General features: G+C 36.3%; 1 protein-coding gene across 12 annotated transcripts in view; it reads left to right on the forward strand.

Annotated features, from left to right (window-relative positions):
• The window catches only part of BLTP1 (bridge-like lipid transfer protein family member 1), a 103488-nt gene that overhangs the window by 69479 nt on the left and 8653 nt on the right, over positions 1 to 25356 (forward strand). For 5 of the 12 annotated variants that reach the window (XM_072334111.1, XM_072334112.1, XM_072334114.1 and 2 more), the window contains 23 exons: positions 47 to 291; positions 979 to 1084; positions 3819 to 3916; positions 4146 to 4331; positions 4800 to 4968; positions 5485 to 5696; positions 7432 to 7630; positions 8186 to 8245; positions 9412 to 9638; positions 10550 to 10680; positions 11543 to 11666; positions 12644 to 12753; positions 14073 to 14163; positions 14708 to 14770; positions 16271 to 16515; positions 17329 to 17544; positions 18362 to 18542; positions 19457 to 19649; positions 21893 to 22054; positions 22167 to 22306; positions 23273 to 23474; positions 23915 to 24118; positions 24222 to 24401. In XM_072334111.1, the coding sequence (XP_072190212.1) occupies positions 47 to 291; positions 979 to 1084; positions 3819 to 3916; positions 4146 to 4331; positions 4800 to 4968; positions 5485 to 5696; positions 7432 to 7630; positions 8186 to 8245; positions 9412 to 9638; positions 10550 to 10680; positions 11543 to 11666; positions 12644 to 12753; positions 14073 to 14163; positions 14708 to 14770; positions 16271 to 16515; positions 17329 to 17544; positions 18362 to 18542; positions 19457 to 19649; positions 21893 to 22054; positions 22167 to 22306; positions 23273 to 23474; positions 23915 to 24118; positions 24222 to 24401 (3744 nt within the window). Of the gene's footprint in view, positions 1 to 46; positions 292 to 978; positions 1085 to 3818; positions 3917 to 4145; positions 4332 to 4799; positions 4969 to 5484; positions 5697 to 7431; positions 7631 to 8185; positions 8246 to 9411; positions 9639 to 10148; positions 10350 to 10549; positions 10681 to 11542; positions 11667 to 12643; positions 12754 to 14072; positions 14164 to 14707; positions 14771 to 16270; positions 16516 to 17328; positions 17545 to 18361; positions 18543 to 19456; positions 19650 to 21892; positions 22055 to 22166; positions 22307 to 23272; positions 23475 to 23914; positions 24119 to 24221; positions 24402 to 25356 lie in introns of all 12 variants that reach the window. The other 7 variants (XM_072334119.1, XM_072334120.1, XM_072334115.1 and 4 more) reach the window with 5 other exon arrangements.

Here is a 25356-nt window from a genome sequence, read left to right on the forward strand (position 1 = left end):
TGAATTGAAGCATAAGCGTGGTTCTTTTTCCATTTTCCTTCAACAGGTGCCCAGACAAGATTTAACTTTGAGCTTCCAAGTCATAGATTGCGCTTCACTTCAAAAGTCTCTGCCACTGATATGTCAACCATTCCTCCTTCTGCAAGTCTCAACCTTCCTCCTGTCACTATGTCAGGCAAATATATCATGGAAGAACATGATACTTACTCAGACCAAATATGGAGCATAGATGAACTGCCTGCTAAACAAGGCTATTACCTACAGGGGAACTACTTACGTTGCGTGGCTGAAGTAGGTGCTGAAAACAATAGACACCTTTGATAACTGTTCTTTTGTATATGTTTGTGAATCTTCATCTTAGCTTAAATATCTGCTTCCTCCGGAACTCTCAAATTTATGAGTTGATCCAAATGTAACATCTGTAATTGCATGAAATAGAAACTGAACGTTCTCAGTGTTTGGTTTGATGAGCAGCCAACATATTAAGCAGTCAAAGACACTTAGTTTTGGAATATTTTGAATATGTTATTTTGTGTAAACAAATAAGGAAGATGTACTCAGAAACTTTCCTTTTGTTTTTCTTTTTTGGAATGAATATTTCTCATCAGTCAAGTTAAGTAAAAGCATATTACGCTGATTATTCAAGTGTCATTTTAAACCGATAGCTTATCCTTCTGTATCATACTTTTTATGCATATTTTTTAAATCTAAAAATACATATTTGAATGATCAGGTAACTGCACAGCTGTAAGGAGCAGCTAAATGCAACTTCAGCAAATCATTTAAAGTTTTATTTGTGCAGTGTTCTACTCACAGGTTCTATTTGCATAGCAGTTTCCACACTGTTGTTGTTTTTTATGTCAAGAATGATATGATTGGTCTTGAAAATATATATGCCTTAGGGTTAAAAATGTATTGTTTTAAAAGCATGGGTATGACAACTGTTCTAAAGTTGTGGGTTTTTTTTTATTTCTGTAGGTTGGTTCCTTTGAACATAATCTCACAACTGATCTCTTGAATCATTTAGTGTTTGTGCAAAAAGTGTTCATGAAAGAAGTAAATGAAGTCATACAGAAAGTTTCAGGTAAGCAGAAGCACTTAAAATTAACATTTATTCACCTTTGTTTGATGGCAGCATTATGTAGTTCTCTGAATTTAATTCAAACACCATCATTTTGTGTCTAACACTGCATAGAAGGAAGCAACACAGTTTGAGTTTCAGGTAAGAACTGAGACTCTGGAAATTCTTGTAGCTGTTCCAGACAGGACGTTTTACAGGAAAGCATGATAGTTTTGACACATTAATTCAAAGCTGAAAACTCATTTGGTGCTCTCTTATTTCAGTGTGCAATGGAAATGTTTGTGTTTATCTGTTTAGGCACAGTCAGAGTTACAAAGCCTTATTTTCTAACATAACCTAATGGACAAAAGGTTTTTTAATTTGTTGGCTGAATCAGAATTTGCATAGCATTCAATAATAATTCCAATCGCTTCTTGCTCTTCCTGTTAGAAACTACTTTTTACTTACATGGGACTACTCTGGAGGGAAAAGAATGGACTGGAAGTTTTGTTTTACAGATTAGTTTTCCTTTGGTAGTTAAAAAAATACACAGTATTTTATAATGAGGAGGTTAACAGAAAAGAAAAGATGTAAAAAACTGTAGAAATGTTTTGGTGTTCTTTAGGTTAAAATAAGAGTTGGTAGATGGGATAAACAAATGAGTATTAAGAAAGAAAAGCAATAACTAATATGTAAAATATATAGACTGTTCATTAATCCATAATAAAGAAAAATGCACAAAATAACTGAGAAATAAAGAAAATATGATATTTTTTAGTTGAGGTTTTAAAGGCAGAAGGATGAAGGAGAAAGGATGTTACTGAATAACAAACATGAATACATTTCAAGTAGTTGGATTTTAATACATTTCTGATTATCTTAAAAGGCTATTATAGAGATAAAGTGACTACTTGGTGGGAGAATTCATTAATATTTGGAAACACTGGAAAGGTAATTTAGCAAGTGGTGTGTAAGTGAAAGGAGTGTTTGTCTTTACACAGTCAAACACACACACATAAACGTACATAATACAGCTCTCATAATACAGCAGGTCCAGATACACTCAAAAAATGAACTGAAGGAAACCGAACATGTCAGAATTGCTGAGTGGTAGGAAGAAACAAGTTTTATACCACCTTCTGTTTGTTCCAGGCAAAGTACATCAGCATAGAGTAGTAAGAGGACACATGGGAAAGAACAAAACTTTAACAGCTATCATTATTCTTTTTTCTTTTCTTTTGAAAGAGCATAAAGCAGCAAAATAACAAAGATGTATTTTATATATATTATATCTTTTAAAGCATTTCATAGTTTGATATATTCAGTCTCTTCTCTGTTTTTATGTGAGAGATGTATTACCATTTGCTAGTTCTTTGCTTTTTCAGACCCTAAATTAGTACTGGGAGTAGTAGCCTGATGTTCTTTTGGGTGTGACTGCTGCCTTCTGTACTGTGCTAATTCAACAGGAGTGTGGTCAGGTGCCAGCAATCCAGACCTGGGTGCTGAATGTGGAGCCATGGGGAAAAAGACAACTTTGTCTTTTTGTCAATTACAACAAAGTAATTGGCATAGCTTGAGCTTCCCAATTAGCCTAATGGACAGTAGTGGATTTCCTAAATGTGGTTTCTGTTTCACTAAAATACCAATAGCTAGTTTTTCATGCAGGGAAAATATGCAAAGTACAAACAATGTAAGGTGGATTTTCACAGATCACAATCTAATTAATGAACAGAGCACTGTATAAACAGCTTCTAGTATCTATGTGGATAATATAAGGCAAAATAATAATTCCTCATTTCTTAGAGCCCTCAGGTTCCTATTGTAGCTTTGCATGGTCATAGTTAAGAATATCTAAGGGTGATAAAAAAGCAGAATCATAGAATGGTTTGGGTTGGAAAGGACCTTTAAGATCATCTAGTTCCAGCCCCCCTGCTATAGGCAGGGACATCTCCCCCTGGACCAGTCACTCAAAGCCCCATCCAGCCTGGCCATGAATGCTTCCAGGGAGGAAGCATTCACAACTTCACTGCAGAGAGGAAATGCAATCAGATAAATATAGGATGATGAAAACTTACTGTATATAACATTTTATAAGTCCACAATGTAACTACCAGTTTTTACCACCAAATAACTAATTAGAAGAGTTGGTGTTTTTCGTGAGGATTAATGACTTTAGCCTTTCCCAGTAACAACCTGTTCCTGTAAACTAGGACGGAATACAGATCAGATCTCAAGGGGTAGCTAAGACAGGATTGCTGCTTAAACTTAGGGATGTTTAACTTGGCATGAAATGTGCCAGGATGAGGAATTAAGTGCTAAATTAAATTGCTACAAGGTACCTTCTTCTCCATTATTGAAGGATATTGATACAATTTAAGTGCCTCTTTCCATGCATGGTATTTGGTTGTCATTTACTTTGTACTATCAAATAATTAGAAAATATGTATTTTTTTCCTGCACTTATATATTTTGAAAATGAGATTTTCAAGTTGCCTAACAGGCTTCGGGTCCTCCTGCAGAAAGTCTGATGAGGGAGGATCATGCCTCCTTGTCTCCATTTCTAGCAGGGGACTATTAGCTACATTTAACAAGCTGAACCTGCACCTGTGTATGTCATGTCTTCAGCCTATATCTGTTTTTATAAAACTTTAGCAAGTGACTGATTGAAATGAGGCTTAATTCAGTGTTACTTTCTTAATACTTGTTTGTTTTACAGTGTTTTCTGTGCTAAAACTCTGTGTATATTTATTTTGCATAGGAGGTGAGCAGCCAATACCTCTTTGGAATGAACATGATGGCACAAGTGATGGAGAAAAACCAAAAATTCTTCTTTACTCATTAAGCCTACAGTTTAAGGTAATCTTATAATGATAAAACAATGGTTTGAGATGCTATTAATGGTGGAATCGTTTTGTTTATCCCTGAAATCTAACCGAGTCAAGAATACTCTGCATGAAGATAGAATCTCGAGTTTGGTTCCAGTAATCTTGTAGCTTATTGTGTAAAGGAATTTTTGTTTTATTGCCCCCACTTCTCTTCCTTGGAGCCACACTTTAATTTCCTCCTGTATTTCCTTATTCATTAGGGAATTCAGGTGACGGCTACAACACCCTCGATGCGAGCTGTGAGATTTGAAACTGGATTGATAGAACTTGAACTCTCAAACAGACTTCAAACCAAAGCAATGCCTGGAAGTAGCAGCTACCTCAAACTGTTTGGGAAATGCCAGGTGGATTTAAATCTGGCACTAGGACAGATTGTTAAACATCAGGTTGGTGCTCACCATCTTTCCATGTGCTGTTCAGACTTAGTTGAGCACGACTTAGAAACACAGAACTGAGCCAACTGATGGTTTCATTTTCTTTGTTCTGATCAACAATGGAGTAAAATTGATCAATGATGGAATCATCAATTTTATGATACAGAAATATTTTGTGATGCCTAGAAACAAATATAAGTTTTAGAATCAAGATGGGTATCACAATAAATAATCTGAATAGTTATTTTAGTTAACATTTAATGATAGTATTTTATGATAAATAAGAAAAATAACACTTGTGATTAGGAACTAACGGGAGGAAATTGATTATCCTCAAAGGAGATTTGGATCAAAGAAGAAAAGGGTAAAGAAGAGATTTTTACTTCTTGTTGCAATTCTACGTTTTGTCAAATAGACTAACTTATTTTTCCTCCTCCCTGCTATGAACTTTTCCTCCTCTCCATTTCTGAACATTCTAAGGTTTATGAAGAAGCTGGCTCAGACTTTCATCAAGTCGCCTATTTTAAGACAAGAATTGGATTAAGAAATGCTCTCCGCGAAGAAATCAGTGGTTCATCAGATAGAGAGGCTGTCCTTATTACTTTGAACAGACCAATTGTTTTTGCTCAGCCTGTGGCCTTTGATAGAGGTATGGAAGAGTCAATTGCTGTCAAATTTCTTTTCATACAAAGCAAGCTATTTTATTTTTCATTTGGTGGGTTATGTTGCAAACAGGTTCGCTTGTTTGAGATTCAGTTTATTTCATGCCAAACCAAAATGCTTAATGAAATATACTGTCTGAGATATTTATAGGAGATCTGCTGCTTGCCAACAGATAAAAAATTCTTCATGCCTGGTTTGGAGGAATATGCCTTTGTAAGTCTTTCTGAATTTGAGAACAGCATTGTTTTCTGTATGTTAGTGCGTGAACCAACTTTGCTGGTCTTGTCCTTTGCAGCATGAGCCTCTTAAGTACATCCTGAGTATGCATATTTGTGTATATGCACTCATGTCCATTGTTAAGCATTCAGAGCATAAAAATAATGGAGTACAAATGAAAACCAAAAACCAAAAAATGACCCAGCATTTTTTTAGTGAGTGTGTTGTTTGGTTTTTTTTTCGGTATGAGTTCGTTTCAACCAAGCATTCTGGTTTCTTCCTAAAGCTGTGCTATTTTGGCTGAATTACAAGGCTGCGTATGACAACTGGAATGAGCAGAGAATGGCTTTGCATAAAGATATTCATATGGCCACAAAAGAAGTAGTAGACATGCTGCCTGGAATCCAGCAAACCTCTGCGCAGGCTTTTGGGACTCTGTTTCTTCAGCTGACTGTAAATGACCTAGGAATTTGCCTGCCCATCACAAACACACCTCAGGTAATCAACGAATATGAAACAATGTGGCTGTTGAGTCTGTTGAAATACCCACTTTTATGTGGTATATGTCTTTTATATACATAAATGTACTTTTTTGTTACACCAACAAAAAAGCTGTAGGATGCTGATAATTGCAGTAGTGATAGCATTCATGATGGAAATGGCGTTCTCACTTACAACAAGACAAAGTTATGCATGCTCCAGTTGGTGCCTCTGTTTAGGGGAAGTGTACTGGATTCTTGTCTATGCCATATGCCTCCACAGCACTTTGAAAAGTCCATGGAAATGTTCACTTGGCTCCTATTTCCCTGAAAGCTGCATCAGAAATTTCAACTAATCTTTTACAAATAATTGAAAATAGAAAACTTTTTAAAATCCTCAGATGAACTCTTTGTTGTTTAATCAAAACAAGGAATGTCGGTATGAATTACTACTTGGTACGTGTTTTTCAAGCAGTTACTTTCATTTAAGAATTCAGACTAGATTCTAGAAAGAGATGTAGTCACTGTAGACATTTCCTCAGTTCTGACACACAAATTTGAATACTAATTCTTTCTTCAGATAAATAGGAAGGTAGCTAAATTAGTGGTCCTCGCTTTCTTGGAAGTGTGAAGCTTTATTCTCAGTTAAGGAACAATTCTTTGTAATCTATATTCCTTTTGTTCCTCCTGCCTTAGAAATAACTGCAGTTGTGTCTGTCCCTTCATATGTAAAAGTATGATCAAGCACCTTGTAACTACAAAATGGAAAACATGACATTGCCAATTGACAGAAGTTTAAAAAAATAAAATACACATAACAGCGGGACACTGTAAGGATAGATAGTGCAATATAGCTTCCACAGAAAACCTTGAGTTCAGAGACTGTTCCAGTGCTGAATGGGGAATGTTCTTACAGAGAAATAATTCCAGAACAGAAATGAATCATTTTAATGACGTAGAAAGGAATAGTCATAATACACTGAAATATACAGGAGTAATGAGGCAATAAGCAAGAACTTATAATAGCATAATATTATGATACTTAATCTTGTATCTGGCAGCTCCAGACAAAGCAGATGGAATTTTATGCTTTTCTGTTCAAAAAAATGATAGTAAATTGTTTTTAAAAAAATCTGGTTAACGAAGCTGTATATAAAACAGTATGTTTGCAATAAATACGGTGTATAAAAAGATGTATAGCTTTAGAAAAGGGAGTGCGTGGGCTTTTTTTATATTTTTTTTGTCCAGTGAACGAAATGCTAGACTATCATATACAGAGAGCTGAACAGTAATCAGACAATCTGTGTATTCAGTGCTTTGCATCATTGTAGATAACAAAATAAGCACCAAAAAATCCTGCAAGTCTTAAAGCTGCTTCTTATCATTAGTTAATCATCTTACAACCTTTTCTTTTTTACAAACTAAAGCCCTGAATTTCTGCTTTGTGCTTAGGAGGTCAAATGGTTCATAGCACTTGACTATCTAGTCCATGATCAAATGTGGATTTTCTTTCCTTTTCCAGATGAACTCAATTTCCATTGCCCTAATACCATTACAACATGTTTGCTAGAAAACAGCAATTCCAGACATTATATGGACAGATGTGATACTTTTGAAATGTGCAGAGAAGGGGAAATGCAAAAAGCTATGAGAAAGGGAAATCTGTTTTCTGATAGGGGAAGATAAACATTAAGTGTGTAGCCAATATTCAACTTTGCAATTTTGAGTAAATTCTCTCTGATGTTATTTTCCAGTCTAACCATACTGCTGATCTTGACACTGGCTCTGCTTTAGTCCTGACCATTGAGAGTACATTAATCACTGCCTGCTCCTCAGAGTCTTTAGTTAGCAAAGGTCACTTTAAAAACTTCTGTATCCGCTTTGCTGATGGCTTTGAGACAAGTTGGGATGACTGGAAACCAGAAATAAGAGGAGATCTAGTCATGAATGCATGTAAGTAAGATTTCATACTGCACAGTAGAATTGCAGCTATAAATCTCCTTTTACCCTTCATTGCTTCTTTTTGAACTGCTGAGCTTTCCCCACAAAGAAAAAGAAAAACCTTTGACTTTTTGAAAGCAAAATAATGTGAATCTAAAAGGTTGTATTACTGTTAAGGCACGTTGCTTTCCTTTATTAAGGAACTCTGTCTTAATATAAGCATTAATATTAAGTTTTGTCTGATAAATGTTGGAAGAATTAGTTGTATTGCTTTTGTATGATGTCCCAGTAAGTTTTTAGTGTTTTAATACAGATGACTTTTACTTATATCAGATTGAAGGTTCTGGAATTCATATGAAATTTCAAGTTGATATGAACTTGGATGTTACTGTGTAAAATCACTTTACCAAATATGAATAAAGTAATTCAATGGGAATTAAAACTAAAAATCCTGTCCACTATGCTTAAACTTGGATTATGGAGGAGACTTGAGGGGGAATTTGGAAGGGCTCGTCTAAAGCAACTTTCAAACTGTTTGCCTAACCTATGTCTGTGCTTAATATGTAGGTGTTGTGCCAGATGGTACATATGAAGTATGTTCTAGGACAACAGGACAAGCTGCAGCAGGTAATATACTATTTTAATAATTAGATTCAGGTATGAATAAGGGATTGATAAAATGGGAAAATTAAATCCTTTGATAACTATGTTCTAATTTAATTGGTGTGGGTTGTTTTTTTTTTTTCTGCGTATAAGTTTGTTCCTTGATTGGAGAACAGGTCATTGTAACAGCAGTGTTGTCTTAGTGCTTTCTGAGACAGCTCTTGTTATTCCCATGCTTTCTACTCGCAGCCACACCTGCTGAGTTCTGATGTGCTACGAAAATAAATGACATTGCCTGTCCTAGTTAATATACCTGCAGATTTATCTTGGGTGGAATTCTGAGTGGAGAGAAATAGGGTGCATTCATCTAGAAGGAAAAAATACGTTTTGTAGTTATGCTTTTAACAGGTTCTAGATTTTGGTGGTACAAGGTGGCACTCATAAGAAAAATCCTGGGAAGGCATGGTATTCAGCTGACATAGAGTATTAGTATAGTATTCAGAATCATAGAATCACACAGCCTGTGCTCCAGACCCCTCACCAGCTTTGTTGCCTTTCTTTGAACATGTTCCAGGGCCTCGATGTCTTTCTTGCAGTGAGGGGCCCAAAACTGGACACAGTACTTGAGGTTAGGCTTCACCAAAGCTGAGTACAGGGGGACAATCACCTCTCTGCTCCTGCTGGCAACGCTGTTTCTGATGCAAGCCAGGATGCCATTGGCCTTCTTGGCCACCTGGGCACACTGTCGGCTCACGTTCAGCCGAGCATCAATCAATACCCCTAGGTCCATTTCCTCTACATGCTATACCTATATCATCCTCCAGCCTCACTGTTCAAGAACTTGACACTTTTAAAAGAAAAAAAAAAAAGAAGGGGAGTAGATTAAAAAAAATCAGCGTTCTTTTCATGCAGATGAACATCCTTTAGACTTCCTGCTATTAGAAACCCTGTTTTCATCATCCTCTTTGCTGAAGGGTATTAATCTTTATTAGATTTGTCTGTGTATGTTTTTTTGTTTTTTTTTTGAAGAAATATTAACTTAGTGGCTACGAAGTTGTAGCAACAAGCTGTGGGATATGTTTTCCTCAGAGTTGTCCCCAAGGGGGGCAGTAAAGACATTTCTTCATAACTAATCCATGCTGTCTTATCTAACTAGTTAAACATACTTTTTTTTCTTTTAATAAATTCAGAAAGTAGCAGTGCTGGAACCTGGACACTGAATGTATTATGGAAGATGTGTGGAATTGATGTTCATATGGATCCAAACATTGGGAAAAGACTGAATGCTCTAGGCAACACCCTCACTACACTGACAGGAGAAGAAGATATTGATGATATCGCTGACCTCAACTCTGTAAACATAGCAGACTTGTCAGATGAGGATGAAGTTGACACTATGTCTCCTACTATACATGCAGTAAGTGAATCAACCAAAATGCACAGTATTGATTGCAACGAGCTTGACAAAGTATTCAGTCAAAAGGAAAGGTCTTTGTCTTGAGGTTTTTTAGTTCAAATTGCTACTTTCATAGCTTGTATGATTTGTGTTTCAAGGAAACAAAGAACTGATAGTTTTCTAATGCCGTATTTCAAACACAAGAAGTCACAGATCTTATTTCCACTGGTGTTATCTGGAATTTGAATTTGGAAACATGGAAATACAGTAACTAACTTCAGATGCCTGAACTGGAAAAGCTGTAGCAATATTTATGTTTTCTTAGATTTTCTTATAAATGTGTATATTACTAACATAAACAAATGAAAGAAACTTTTTTTGGTACACCTACCTAATATGCTACTAACTTGTTTGTCAGTTTCATGTAAAACTATTTTAATAGGTGCACTTTAATGGCTACCTTGGATGTCTCTTGCCTGCCACTGGTGAAGATTTCATCTCAGAACACTAATGTTCCTGTTTGTTGTTTAGAAATCAGGTGGAGGTTCATTTTGTGGAGATGCACGCAAGCTAACATTTGGGCAGCGGATTGTAAATCACCTGCTGGGTTTGAGTCCCACAAACCAACGATACTCTGTTCCTGTAGAATATCTGTTGGGGTCAGCGAAGTGTGATTATCTTCAGTCTAGCAGATCACATATGAAAGCAGGCAGATCCTGCTCATGGGGACATGTATGTAGTAGCTGAATTGTGTCTAACTGAATGATGGGGTTTGGATCATTGGAAGAATTCCAATCGGCTGCCTTTTGAGTTGAAAGTGATTCCTTTGCATGCTCTAGTCCAAATTCTGAGGTGTGAAATTCACTTTTTTGTTAAATCATACTCTTGTCTAGTTTTTGATGAGGGCATTGATATATCTTTATTTTAAATAGGAAATTGTTGATCACCGGCGGCAGGGAGCTTCTAGTATTCAAACTGGAGAACAGAGAGGAAGAAAATTTGTGAAGCGTTTAGTTGATATCAGAGAACTCAATGAACAAGCTAAAGTTATTGATGACTTAAAGTAAGTTGGATTTTGTTGGACTTTTGTGTTTGTTTTTTCACTTAAGGCAGACTAAGACTTATTTATAGATCAGTCATGGAGAGGAATATAGAGCTTGGTAATTACGTGTTAAATAGCAGAGTGGAGACACTTGGAATAATATTACTGTCAACGTTAACAAGCCAACTGAATCTGAACTTTGGATTTTAGGTTAAATATTTATTTAATATGGGTTTCAGAATCAAAAAATGCTTTGGGTCTATTCTCACAGTATGAAGAGCAAACTGTGAGTCTTTCAAAATAGCAGGTACTTTATGGAGCTGTCTTAAGTTATTTAGTGATCTGATTTTCGGCAGAAGATAATCTTCTGTGGAAGACTGTCATTGATTTTGGCCGAACTTTGGACTATTAAAACAGAAGGATTTTTCTTCATTACGTGGAGGATTCTCAGATTTTCCCGTTATGTTTGTTCTTGAATAAACAACTGTCATGTGATTGAAAGTGTATAGGAAGTTCTTAAACGTAGTGTTACTACTTTGAAAGAAGATTTGCATAGCTGCGCTTGTTCTCCATATTAGTTAGCCCTGTGTTAGTACTGCTGTTTGGTGTATTCTTGCATACTAGTTTGTTCTGCATTCTCTATCTGCTTTGCTAATTGATTTGGACACTATAACCTTAAAATCAAAGAGTTATCTTCAAGGAAAAAGCGCCCAAATGGAAGTTTTAATATGAAATAAGGATATATCTTCTGAAGCAATATTTGGTGCTGATAAAACTCCTGGGGAATATCATTAAAAGCAGAACATCACTGCAACACTGATTCTGAGACAGTGAGAACAGTGCTGCCTGTTTCTAAGATAACTCAACTGTAATTTATCTCCAGAAAACTGGGTGCAAGTGAAGGAACAATAAATCAAGAAATTCAGCGCTATCAGCAGCTGGAGTCAGTGGCTGTGAATGACATACGCCGAGACGTTCGAAAAAAGCTGCGTCGGTCCAGTATGAGGGTGAGCAGTATGAAGTTACTTTAAAACATGGTTGCACTTGCATGGGGTATCTCTTTTCTGGTTGTTAGTTAAAAAAACAACACTTTATTTTTTTAAGAAAAGGAAGGTGCAGAATAAGAAAGATTAAGAATATCAAGTTGCTTAGGTACCCTTTTAGTTATAATAACAGTGATAGAAAAACTGAAATTTCATAGATACTATTATGTAGATGTATGTATTTGCACATTCACAAGATCAGAAATACATGTCCGAAAACGTGTGTATGAAGATGTGGTTTGCTCTTTATGGAGGGTTTAAAATGATTCTTAACTGGACTGATGGATGAAGGTGCCAGCATGTTAACTGCCAGGGCAAGCAATAGATACCTGTTGTATTCCATTTGGCATGTGTATTTTCTATAAGTTTGTTCTCTGTATAAATAAATGGTGTGTTTCCGAAATTAACTGAAGTAAAAAGTAAAAATGAAAACAAGCTACTAAGGAGAGAGAACAGAAAAAACTGGACATAGACGCACACACACAGGAAAAAAAAAACCCAAGTCTTGCAGCTAATCCATAAATATATGGCTGTTATCCCAGAACCTGGTAATAAAACTGGCAAAACATTATTTTCAGTGTGCACTAGTGCATGAGCTTCAAAGTGTGATGCTTCATTCATGAGAGTAATTTGCTTGCAGCTCTGTCTTCTAGCTCATTTTCCTCTGTAGTGATAGTGGAGTGTAGGAAGGATGCGTGTCAGAGTGATTGGATTATTAGCTTTTGGCAAAAGGGCACTACAAATTCCAGCAAGTGTGAATGTTTATCCGGGAGTAAAGATGAAGGTGATGGCAAATGCTGATAAAGAGATGCATTTTCATTCCTGTTGTATGTAAATATATTTCGTTTTACTGCCATACCTGTGTGAAGAAAGACTTTTGCTTTCCTGAGTTTCTTTCTCTCTAGCCTCAGTGCTGTATTTAAATATTCTTTTTGCTTTAGGCTGCTTCCTTGAAAGACAAATGGGGTCTCAGCTACAAACCTAGCTACAGCCGATCAAAGAGTATTTCAGCATCAGGAAGACCACCTCTGAAGAGAATGGACAGAACAAGGTAAATGGTGATGGTAACAACAGCATATGTAAAGAAGGAAACATTGGACTTGGGCTGTTAGGCTGCTGCTTCTTAGACATCTAAGTAATGCCTCCTATTTATTTCCATGGAAACAGCTACAAAAAGCACAATAACACTGTTTAATAGAACAAATAATCAGCTTCAAAGCATTACTTTTCAACACAGTCACTACCATTAACCAAGCATTAGAGCCTGCTTGCTCCACTCTTTAAAAAAAAAAAGTGCCAGTGGAGGTGACCCACTCTATGCTGTGATGGCATCAGATGTTGCTCATGCAGTCCATCTTTCATTGGCCCAAACAGATGGAAGTCAGAAAGTACGAATCCAGACTGTACAGTGGATGTGGTAGGACAGTCCAGCCAAGACTGACAGAGTGCTCCACCGTCTTCAAAATTGTATGGGACTTGGCATTCATGCATTTCGAGAGAAAGGTTGTCTTCTTCTCTGCCCTGACTCTGGGAGTTTGAACCTTAAGTTTAATTAATGTTTCAGTGTAGCAGGTGGAGTTGATGGTTTGTTTGGATTCCAGGAAATCCAGAAGGATCACCTCTTTTCTATTCCAAAAGTCAGTGCACACCACTTTACCCATTGAGGGATGCATCTGAACGTTTTCTTCAGTTAGGAAATCACACGTTGCCACTCAACGGACTGCTGTTTTGACTCTGACTCATAGTGCTGACACCATGTAAGACATCATCTGTAAAGATGTGATCAAGGAAACTGTCACCTTCAGGCTTGTATTGGTTCAGTAGGCCCTGACAAATTTATATATAGCAAGCATCAGTGAATGTCGGTGGGGTACGAATTCATTGACACACTTGCTTCACACATGCTTTTGTGATTGTTTTGAAAGATGGACATATCTATTCCAAAAAGTAATTTTTTGTCTTTGATCAAACTTGTGTTTTTGGCAGACCTAGTGGCATATCAAGTGAGAAAATATTATCTTACACAGGCACAAAAACTCCAGGGTTTTCATAGAATCCTGCTTTTAAACATGCAGGAGACTTGCATAAAAGGATGCTAGGCATAGTGTAAATTGTTTTGATTTCTACTTGTCTCTCAGTCATCTGCTTCTTAAAAGGGCTGCATGTTGGCCTAAGATTGAAGAATTTAAATAAATAAAGCAAAGATTGTTTAGTGATAGATTACTGGACAAGTAATGTGCAACTTCCTTCTCTTCTCCCCTTGATTTTCCTTTCCATGTACCCTAAGTATATCATTTATGATGCAATGCTTGCATCTGTATCAAAATCTTAAGTACTGACTGTATTGTTGTGTTGTGTTTTTGTTTATAGTTCTCGGCTAGGAGACAGTGAAGATCTCCCAGATATCCGGGTAGATGCTGCATCTCCTGGACCAAGAGTAACTTTCAACATACAGGATTCTGTAAGAATTACTTTATATTCTTTATATTTATATACTTTATATTCCTGTAACATTTGGTCATAAGTTCACAAGATGGGCATGCCTAGGCAGACCTGAGCTGCTGATATGTTTCATTTGTGTGCCTCACATTATTGATGCTTGGAACACAGGTTTGTTCTGACATTAGATAGATGTGTTTTGAGTTCCTAGCATAGCAATTAATTGAGCATAATATTTTATTTTGGTGGTTTTTTGTTTTTGTTTTTTTTGTTTGCTTGTTTTTGGGGATCTTTTAGGCTGACATAATAATAATGTCGTTCTCTTAATGTGTGCAAAAATAACAAAAATCATCTTGTCAGTAATAAACACCCTTAGGCTTTTAGAAATAGACATTAGTAAGTTCGCTGCAGCCCTATGGATCTGTCATTTTGTGTGTTTGAAACTGGTTGTTTTTCTTTTAGTCGCTATGATTTCTCATTTTAAAAATGTTCCTGTTCTGTTTTTGTCATGGCTGAGATTACCGTAATTGTTTAATTTTTATTTTTCTTTTTCATTTCTAATTAAGTTGAATAAAACGGTTTTGGGGATTGCACAACAATCCAGCTGTCCAGGGGAAGGGTATTTTCAGGTATTTCTAAGAAGAAACAGTCTTTGCTGGAGAACTAATTTTTCTCGCAGGGAGCTGCTTTTCACTATTCCATCTCTTTAGCATGCAGCTAAACAGAATGTATATATAATCTAAAACTATTTAAATTGGTATATGTAAAGTAAACAGAAGAATACGATAGGCTGTTGATGAACTCCCAGATATATCCTTCTATAGCCACAAAACTTAGTGGCCTTTTAAAAATGATTTACTGGAATTTTGTTCATATGTTAGTGAAGACTGATCAAAGCTGGTGTGAAGCGACCTAACTTTCGACTTATGGATGTGCTTTAGTTTGTGCAGTTGTCCTCATCTGTTAGGTTGTGTTCCAAAAAAAAAAGTGTCTAAGGATAACAGCATAGGTTTTGTTAGTTTTTATTTATGTATTATTTATTTTAAATAAACACACGCACACAAAACCCAAAACACCCAAACAACTCTAGTCATAGTAACATACCCTCTGTACTTTCCAAGTCACCTCACCCTTCTGGGAATAAATTCTTATTTCTGAGGACAAAGGGGAGCTGAAACAAAAATGTGCTTTATACATTTAAATATCTTCACTATCTTGCCCTTTGTGTTTTGTTGTTTTTTTTTTTTTACTGTTTCATAAAAGCAGTAGGCTATATAAAATAAAAATGTGTACGTTCATGTGTGTATGTATACATGTGTATATATATACAAAAGCCCAGTTAGGTTAAGTTTTGTTGGTGGAGCAAAATTTCATCAAATACTTTGAACTGTCAAATTTGGAACGTTCCTCCCAGTCCACCCCCCACATTCTTTCAATGCCAGCTCTTAATTTCAAGCACAGATCTCATTTTAATTTGCAGACAACTTTGTAGCTCTATAGTAACTCTGTGTAGCTACTGCTACCGTTAAATTTCTAGATATTTTTTGCATGCATAGTGAAGAAGATAGTGTTTGAAAATTGCTTGTAGTGTGCTGTATGGGAGAAATCAGTGGCCCTTTTCAGCAGTGTGGCCTGGAGTTTATTTTATGTTTAATCACTTGTCCAACATGTTGTCCAGGATCACAGCCTAGGATTGCAAAACAAGACTGTACATTCTGTGTTAGCATTCTGCATGCACACCTCACTAATGCTTCTGACTGCTCCACCCCTTTACAAGGTTCATGGCGATTTTTGCTTTTTCTCTTTTCTCTCAAAATATTTTAAAATCTGTATGAGATATTTCCATTCCCTCTGATTGAATGAACTGATCAGAGCATGATAAATCTTTAGCTAACAGATTGAGCTCAATCAATAGGTAATGGCAAGTGTCTCCATACCAAGCTTTCATTTCTTTCTTTTTCATAATTCACCTTGTGATTTCTGTACCTCATATGGCTGTATTATGAAGAGCTTGGGATTGCAAGTTTCTCATAACACTCTTGGTCTTTTTTTTTCCAGAGCTATCTTATGCATTCTTGATTGAAATATCTCTATCAATTTAATACGTATTTTCTTCTTTTTACAATCAGTTTCCAGAGGAGACAGAAATGGACCTTTTGTCTGTAATTATTGATGGTCCCTCCCATTACTCATCTCCTAGTGAAGGCTCATGCTCAGTATTTGGTTCACCTAAAACTCCAGCAGTCTTCTCACCTGGCATTCCCTTCCAGCCTGAAGAAGGACGTCGGGACGACAGCTTATCGTCAAGCAGTGAAGATTCTGAGAAGGAAGATGATCACGAACGAGAGAGAACCTATTTTTATAGGAAACCACAGTAAGTAGTAGTCCCAAGGAAGAACACAGAAATAGAGAAAATGCATTTGAAATATTGATTTTAAAGTCTACAAAAAGTCTTTCGGAAAAATACAATGTGAGGAGGATAGAAAACTATTAGAGAGCATCCAAAGAAGGGCTGTGAAGATGGGGAAGGACATGACGTATGAGGAGTGGCTGAGGGGAGGCCTCATGGCAGCCTCACAGGGAGCGGAGGAGCAGCACTGAACTCTGCTCTCTTGTGACAGCAACAAGGCCCAAGGGAAAGATTCTTCTCAAGAGGGTGGTGGGCACAGAACGGGCTCTGCAGGGCAGTGGGCATGGCCCCAACCCTGCCAGAGTTCAAGTAGAATTTGAACAGTGGTTTTGAATTTGGGTGGTCCTGAATGGAGTCTGGAGTTGGAGTTGATGATCCTTGCGGGTCCTTTCCAACTTGGTGATTCTGTGAAAATCTGTTACTGATGGAAGACTGAATTTCTCTTCAAGTGTTTATGTGGAAGAGTCAGGAATTGTGTTCATGAAAGGTCATTGTGAGGGAAGGAGGAATTCCGAACAGAAAAGCTGGCTACTTTTTATAAAGATGTAGCTGTTAGAAATGTCAGGGCTGGGAACAGAATAAAACTTAAAGTGAGAGTTTTGAGGCACAGCATAGGTTTTAGTGGGAACAGATGACACAGGTGTGCTGAATTTTAACATCTGTCTTTTCCAGGATTATACCTCCACAAAGTGGATTTATTAATATCTAGGAATGTCTCCTAGTATCTGTTCAAGTAAATGCTGTGCAATTATCTAATCTGTTATTGTGCTGGTGCAGGAGTACATCTCGCAAGAAAGCAACAGGCTTTGCTGCTGTCCACCAACTCTTCACTGAGCGCTGGCCAACAACACCTACAAACAGAAGTATGACTGGTACAACCACTGAGAGAAATATTGACTTTGAACTTGATATCAGGGTTGAAATCGATTGTGGAAAATGTGTGCTGCACCCCACAACGCTTCAGCAAGAACATGATGACATTAGCTTAAGAAGGTGAGAGATGTGTTACACACTTGCTTTATGAAGAACAGAATCAGCATATGCATCTCTTCTGTTTTATTATTTTGTTTCTTTTTAAATCATATTTTATCTTCCATAAACATAATATAAAGATTTCAAAGTGCTTGAATACTTTTTTTTATTTCAACCTCCAAAGAAGTACCTTTACAACGTAATAAATCAACGCAATTACTCAACTAATAGTGAACTACTGTATTATTTCCTTATTATTCTGCAGACTGCCATTATTTCCTGAGTGTAAAAGGATGCCAACATTCTCATGTTGCTTTGCTTAGTTAAATAGATTTTTTGTTTTACCACCTAAGGTGACTTGGGTGCTTTGCTTCTGATCTTCATGAATTTTGATCTCATCTTCAGGTTTTAAATTTTCCTGTTCCTTTTCATTTGGATATGGCTAAGTATCGAGTGGCAGCATTACATTTCTTTGGTAGGATGTTAACTTTGGTGGGATATTAACAGCATCATGAGATTTGTTACTTGTCAGCATAATTAACTTGTAATAACATGGTATAAGACGAATAGAGACAACTGAGAAATGATTTTTCTTTCTGAGAGGTATGCATTGGAGATTTGCAATTAGAAAGCAAGTTGGTTTTTCTCCTCCCATAACATTTTTTTTCCTACAGTACACAAAGAAAAAGAATCTCATATGAATTTATGTTGATAGGTTTCTTTACATAATTGATGCTACACATTTGCTTTTGATACGTCATATCAATATATCAGAAAATACCCTCTGTTTAATAAAAGTACTAAGTGTGTATAATAGCATGCGGTATGTTTATTTTAGGAGTTACGATCGGAGTTCCAGAAGCTTGGATCGAGAGTCTCCTTCAAAAAAGAAGAAATTCCAGACAAATTATGCGTCTACCAGTCACTTACTTGCTGGCAAGAAAGTGCCATCATCTCTGCAAACAAAATCCAGTGAAGTGGAAACAACAGTTTTTTATATTCCTGGGGTGGATGTGAAGGTAAAGGCAATGTATAACAGAACATAGAAACACTATTTAATCTGCACAAATATGATTTCAAAGCACATCTGTTTTTGTGGTATAAGCGAGTTTATATATACATAGCAACTCATGGAAATCTTTTCAGTTCTGAAAGTGTTGCTAATGTAGGAATAACGATTCCTGTAATACTATACTGAAAACTGACATCAGACATTTATCTTGATATTTTTTTCTCTGACAGGGAATTTATACTGTATGCCCTTTTAGATGTATAAATCAAATGCTATTCAGTTGAACTAGCCTGTTTTTTCTAGTCTTCAGTGTGGAAATGCTTTGTATGTTCATCCAGTGCTTTGTATTCCAGGCTGTCTTCAGAGGTAAGTTACACTTCAGGTCCAGCCTGTGGCTTTTAGCTTCGAGTTAGGAATTAATATATATTATCTACAGCTTTTATTATACTTCGTATTTTCATTGGTAGTGTATTATTCACATATATTCAGTCAGAATGCTCTGAATTTTTTTTAATGCACTTTTATAAATACTGACATCTAATAGTGAAATATTTTCATGCAATAATACAGAAAAAAAGGTGTGTGGATGGGAAGAAATAGCTGCTGGCACAAGAATTATAAGTTGTTATAGAGAAGATGAGCAAGCATTAGATATTATTTTTCACTAGTTAATTATTTTTCAATAGTTAATCTTCTCTGTTCTGTATTATAATGTGCGTGTGTAGGTTTATCTGTTTGTTTGGACAAAGATTTCAGATCTTTCTGTGCATATGCTGTATCCGTAGAACATTAATTGGAATGTAACATTTCTTACAAGGATATTTTTGTAAATAGTGCACAAAAAAAAATTAGAATGACACAAAACTTCTGTACAGAAATTGAGTCAATTTTATGAAGCAAATTAATCTTTTTTTCTTTCAGTTACACTACAACTCTAAGACTTTAAAGACTGAATCGCCAAATACTTCTCGAGGATCATCTTTGCCAAGAACCCTTTCCAAAGAGTCCAAACTGTATGGTATGAAAGATACTGCCACATCTCCTCTTTTATCTAGCACTATCCACAGCAAGACTAACACCTTACTTCCTCCCCAACCCCCACCCATCCCATCAGGTACTTAAAGACAATAACCTTCTAAAACTATCATGGATATATTTTTTCCTTCATTTAATCTACCAGCTTTAGATCTGCCTGCTTATTAGTTCAAAAATTATATTCATCAAATCTTAATTTTATCTGCAAATACCTGAATGCAGTTCATGAAACTGAATTTTTAGAAGTCTGTTGGCAAACCAGTCTCAGGAATATTTGCCATAGACACCGTATCACTGTGATAGGCCGTGACTTTTCATTTAGCAAACTGAAGCTTAATACTGGAAAGCAAAATTTACATATCTGCATAAAAAGTGAGTGCTGATTACTTTGTTCTTCATAATAAATAAATAAACAAATAAATATCAGATGAATCCTTGCTTCCACACGTTACATCACTTGAAGAATTCTTGAAACTCTCCAGTGTTTTTTGCCAAGCAAGTGATGTGTAAATGCTGCTTTCTGGAATGTCGAGTGTTGTCAGTACTACATGGAATACCCAGTTCCAGAAAGTAGTATTTGTATTAATGAAAATACCAGACTAGTGTTCTCAGCTATTGCAGTCCCTTAAATAACCATGATTTGGAAGAACCTAAGTTCTAAAACTTAGATCGTCTTATCTCAAACAATTTATGTTTTCAAGCAGGAGCCCATTGCAAAATCATGTCAGATCTAGAGGTATGTAGATGGCACCTCCAACTTTTGAGACATTTACTCTTCTCTCCTTCAGCATTTGAACATCAGTTTAAAAAGGAAACAAAGACTTTGTCAAAATCTGTTGAGTAGGAAAAACTAATAGCTGAAGGATGTTATTTGTTTGCTTTACATAAGAGCAGATGAGATGCTGAGAGAGAACAGGAAAATGTACCACCTTTTCAATTACCCGTGCTACTCAGCCTTTAGCTCTTAACTCCTGAAAATGTGCATTTTCTTTATGATTACTGTATTTTGTATAGCCTTGCTTTATATTGCTTTTCTTCAATTTTGGTTCTCTTTTCAGTCTTTGCATTTTAATTTCTACCATGTCGTGTCCAGTTACTGAATCATGTTGTTTTTATATCTGCACCCACTACACCTGGGAGGACTTCTGGACATCACGCTAGTAGGAAGATGTATGAATGTCATCCAGTAGGGCCCAGTAGGGGTTGCAATTAGTTTGCTTCTCTCTATATTGTATTTTTATAAATATATATTAGTTTTGATTTGTTTTAATATCACAGAATCATAGAGGTTGGGAAGGGAGCTCTGGAGATCATCTAGTCCAACCCCCTACTAAAGGAGGTTCCCAAGATTATTGTTTATTATTATTTATATTAATTTTCACGTTGAATGGAAACCACCTTCTCTTACTGTCTGTGGTCTGCAGTAAGAGCAAAAAAGAACAATCTAAACAGTTAGAGGGACTGGACAGAATAGCTTATGTAGAATGAAAATACAGTGCTGCTTATTTTAGTGAATGAAAGGACTGTTAAGCTCTGTTTTATCATTCAGCTTATGTATTTTCTCTGGAGAGTTTCACAGGAGTATCTCTTACTCAAATATAAATGATACCATTTATTCATTTTAATTGTGGTATGTCGTACAGATAGTAATCCAGCTGGTTCTACTATCTGCTGTGCATGATTTACCAAAAATAGTTTAATATTTTGATGAGCATGGATCCAAGCACTACTCTTTTCCAATAATTAGAAGACAACAGGTTTTCATTTATACTTTTTGTATCTCCAGGCTTTTAAAAATGCCATTTCAAATCTTTAGTTATTCTTTGCATTAACAGAACAGGACGTGCCATTTACAATTTTAATCTTTGTTGGGTTTTTCTCCTTGCTTGTTTTTGTGTTTGTTTGTTTCCTTTGTCTAAGCTGATATTCTTCCCAAGCTCTTTCACTTTTCTAATTCCTCATCATTTCCCGTTAGGAGAAAAATGTTGTGTGGCTAACATAAGTTCTATTTAAAATAATAATAATAAAAAAGGCAAAGTAATGAAAACATAAGAGTGTTTTGTGAGAAGCAAGCACGGTGCAACTACAATCAAGCATGCTAAACTAACAGTCTTTTTAACATCCTTTTCTTAGCACAATGTTATGGTTTATACTTTTCTAAATGATCAGATATATGCTTTTTCAGATAACGTTAGAGAAAATTAGGGAATGCGGCTATTAGTTATGAATTATCTTCTTATACTTACCAACTACAGTTGAATGGTATTCAGCGATATCATTGCGGCATGATTATTAGACATATTTATCTTTCAAATGTTGCAGCCAAAGGAAAAGGAAGCGGTGGAGTGAAAACTGCTAAGCTGTACGCATGGGTTGCACTTCAGTCGCTGCCAGAGGAGATGGTGATTAGTCCGTGCTTACTGGATTTCCTAGAGAAAGCTCTTGAAACCATTCCAATTACACCAATTGAAAGGAATTACACAGGTAAGTTGCATCTCTGTCTTCTAGTATGCTTTTCTTTTTTTGTCTTCCGGTGGCATTGAGTTGTACCTACTTTAAATTCCACTTTCTAATGAGTTCTTATGCTTGTTAAAAGCTGTTAGCTCGCAAGATGAAGACATGGGACAATTTGATATACAAGACCAGTTAGAAGAGTCCACAACATCATTAGTATCATCGTCGACATCAGCATATTCATCCTTTCCCGTAGACGTGGTGGTTTATGTACGGGTTCAGGTGAGGTTATAACTTTCAGTATAAGTGATTTTAATCTCTATCTTTGAAACAGTCTATGCTTCTGAGTATGGTTTTTAAAAATAAAAAGATATTTTCAAGTGCCCATTTTGAGATATTGATGTCTAGTATGATAATGAATAAAGAATTCTTCCAGCAGAAGTTCTGACATCATTCAGTCCCATGGAGACCAAAAGAAATCAGTCATTCTGAGAAATGATAAAAGTTCTATACGTTGCTACTTCTGCCTCATCTGTTATGAAAATGCATCTTTGAAAATACTATTCATAATGACTATTTGCATTCATTATTTACGGGGTACCATTACAAAACAAAAATAATAATTAGAGATATTCTCAGTCTGTGGGGTAGTGTTGAAATACAGGAAGGCACAATTCTCATCTGCATGCATATTCAGACTGCTTCATATTGGATGTGTCCGGCCTTTATGTGTCAGAGAGAAAGGTGCTCCTGCAGATTTGCTCAGACATTTTTTCATGGTACAGATTTGATTATGTTCCCAAATTGAACAACATACTCTAAAAAAATGCTTGTTTTTTTTTATGGCTGTGAAAATTAAGCACAAAAGTCTGTAGCTCCTCTCAACCTTTTTTTGCAATCTCAACTGGCAAAGCTAAAGAGTCAATTTATTCTCTGTAGTTCTTGCATAAGGTGCACGAAACCGTGAATTGACTTGGGGAGGAGGAAGAGAGGGTTGTATTCACATCATCTGCATGCAAGATTTTTGTACTTCTTTTCTTAAAACTTTCTCCAAATAATCCTTCTGGCATTGGAGAGATTCCCTAAGTTAATGTATCTTTACGAACTGGTATGGAGTTACCTTACTAATTATAGAACCACTCTGAAAAGGTTGTAATTTTATTAGATTTTGTGCATTTAAAAGCGAAAGTTGGGATAGTTTTAGTGTATTGTATATGCTGAATGCTTTATTATCTTTCTGTGTTTTAGCCCTCTCAAATCAAGTTCAGTTGTTTGCCAGTATCAAGAGTTGAATGTATGCTGAAGTTGCCTTCCCTGGATCTTGTTTTCTCTTCAAACCGAGGAGAACTGGAAACTTTAGGTACAATGTACCCATCAGAAAATGTGTCCGTTGGTGGCAGTACTCCACAAAGCAGCTCAAAGAATTCAGTTAGTAAATCTGGAGCACCAGGTAAAATCTACCTGAATGACTATCCTACATACAGCTTGTAGTATAAATATGTAGTGTGTTGTGTAAAATTAGAACAAAGTATGTGCTTTTATAGAGCTTATGATTATTCTTACGGACTACATTTATTTTTACTGTTTATTCTTACTACGTTTATCTTATGCACTGACTTCAGTAAGATTGCTTTTTATTATGTTAGTTTTTTATCTTTTGTAGAAGATTGCACATATTCTGTATATTGGAATTTTTCTTCCCCTGGTTGAACAAGTTTGGTTATCTGTTATAAAAAGCCCTACACAGAATACTTAAGCTACATTGCTGCTACAAGGGAGTAATTTGATGTGCATTTGGTCTGTTTTGTATGTATTCTTATTATTAGTATTATTTCATGTTTGAAAATGGTTTCGTATTTAAACTGACTTCTGAAAACATTTTGCCTTCAGGTTCATCACCTGGACTCGGCAGTCCTCTTGGCAGAACACGCCACAGCAGCAGCCAGTCAGACTTGACCACTTCTAGCAGCAGCTCATCAGGCCTGAGCTTTACTGCCTGCATGTCTGATTTCTCCCTTTATGTGTTCCATCCGTATGGAGCTGGAAAACAAAAGACTGCCGTTACTGTTCTCACTCCTGGGTCTGGAGCTTTAGGTACAGAACGAAGTTCTGCTTTGTGAACATAGAACAAGTGGGGAAAGTCAAGCCAAACAAAGGTGTGGAGGTGTTCGAAAGATTAAACTCTCTGTTTTTCTAGGGAATGTGGATGAGGAACCAACTTCGGTCACTGGTCGGAAGGATTCCTTGAGCATTAACCTTGAGTTTGTGAAAGTCAGCTTGTCACGAATAAGGCGTTCAGGAGGCTCCTCATTTTTTGAGAGTCAGTCTTCAAGCAAAGCTACAAGCAAGATAGATACGACTTTGATAAACATCTCTGGTGAGTCTTTTTTTCATTCTAATCCCTGTCTCTAGCTACTTAGAGAACTGCTGTTCCAATTATGTACTCAAAGCTCAGCAGCTTTTGTAGATGTTAAGGAAGTTGTTAGTTTTGAATGAAGAAGGGATTGATGCTCTATTTAAACTGCATACTTAGAATACCTGGTTGCAGATGCACCTTTGTGTCTCCCTGATTCATCAAATGTAAACAGATGGGCTTGCAAAAATATCTCTGAAAGCTGCCCAAGTGACTATAAAATGACCCTTGAAAATTTTGAGATTGTATTGTCTCTGGTTAGGATGGAGTTAACTTTTGTCACAGGAGCTTTAGATTTCTAGCTGATTCATCTCCTTATACATTCTATACTGTAACAGAGCTTAATGATAAATTGATTCCTAGAGGTGGTTTTCAGTTGATCCTCATCTGCTAACCACTAACCTCCTGCTTTCATAATCCCCTCTTTAGAAACAAGTATTTCAGAGCACTGCTTTGTTACCTGAATAAGTAAAAATCTGTTACAGATACTCATCATTTTTTTTTTCCTTTATGAGAATTAGAAATATTCAAACTGCTTTCCCATTGAAAAAAATCAAAGTGAACTATGTAGTGCAATTAAATGTAGCATTACAGAGGTGATACACCGTGTGCATTAAATATGACAGCTCAGTCAATCTCCTGTTTCACAAAGCTGCCTTCTTCATGATTTTGTTGTGTGTGGTTATCTTAATTCTGGCTGCAGTGCTACACGTCTGATGTGGTGATGTAGTTCTGCAGTCTCTGTTCATTTGCTGGCAGTGAAATATCACCACCTTGCCCCCTAGTGCCTACAAAGCTGCAGTGAGACCTGAATGCCTAAATATTCAAAAAAACCTTGAAATAACATTATGTTTTCATGATTTTATTTTTCCCCACTGCACACAGGATCCTTAGTGGTCAGACACAGCATTATGGTTGT

The sequence above is a fragment of the Excalfactoria chinensis genome, chromosome 4 (genome assembly GCF_039878825.1).
Source record: "Excalfactoria chinensis isolate bCotChi1 chromosome 4, bCotChi1.hap2, whole genome shotgun sequence".
NCBI lineage: Eukaryota > Metazoa > Chordata > Aves > Galliformes > Phasianidae > Excalfactoria > Excalfactoria chinensis.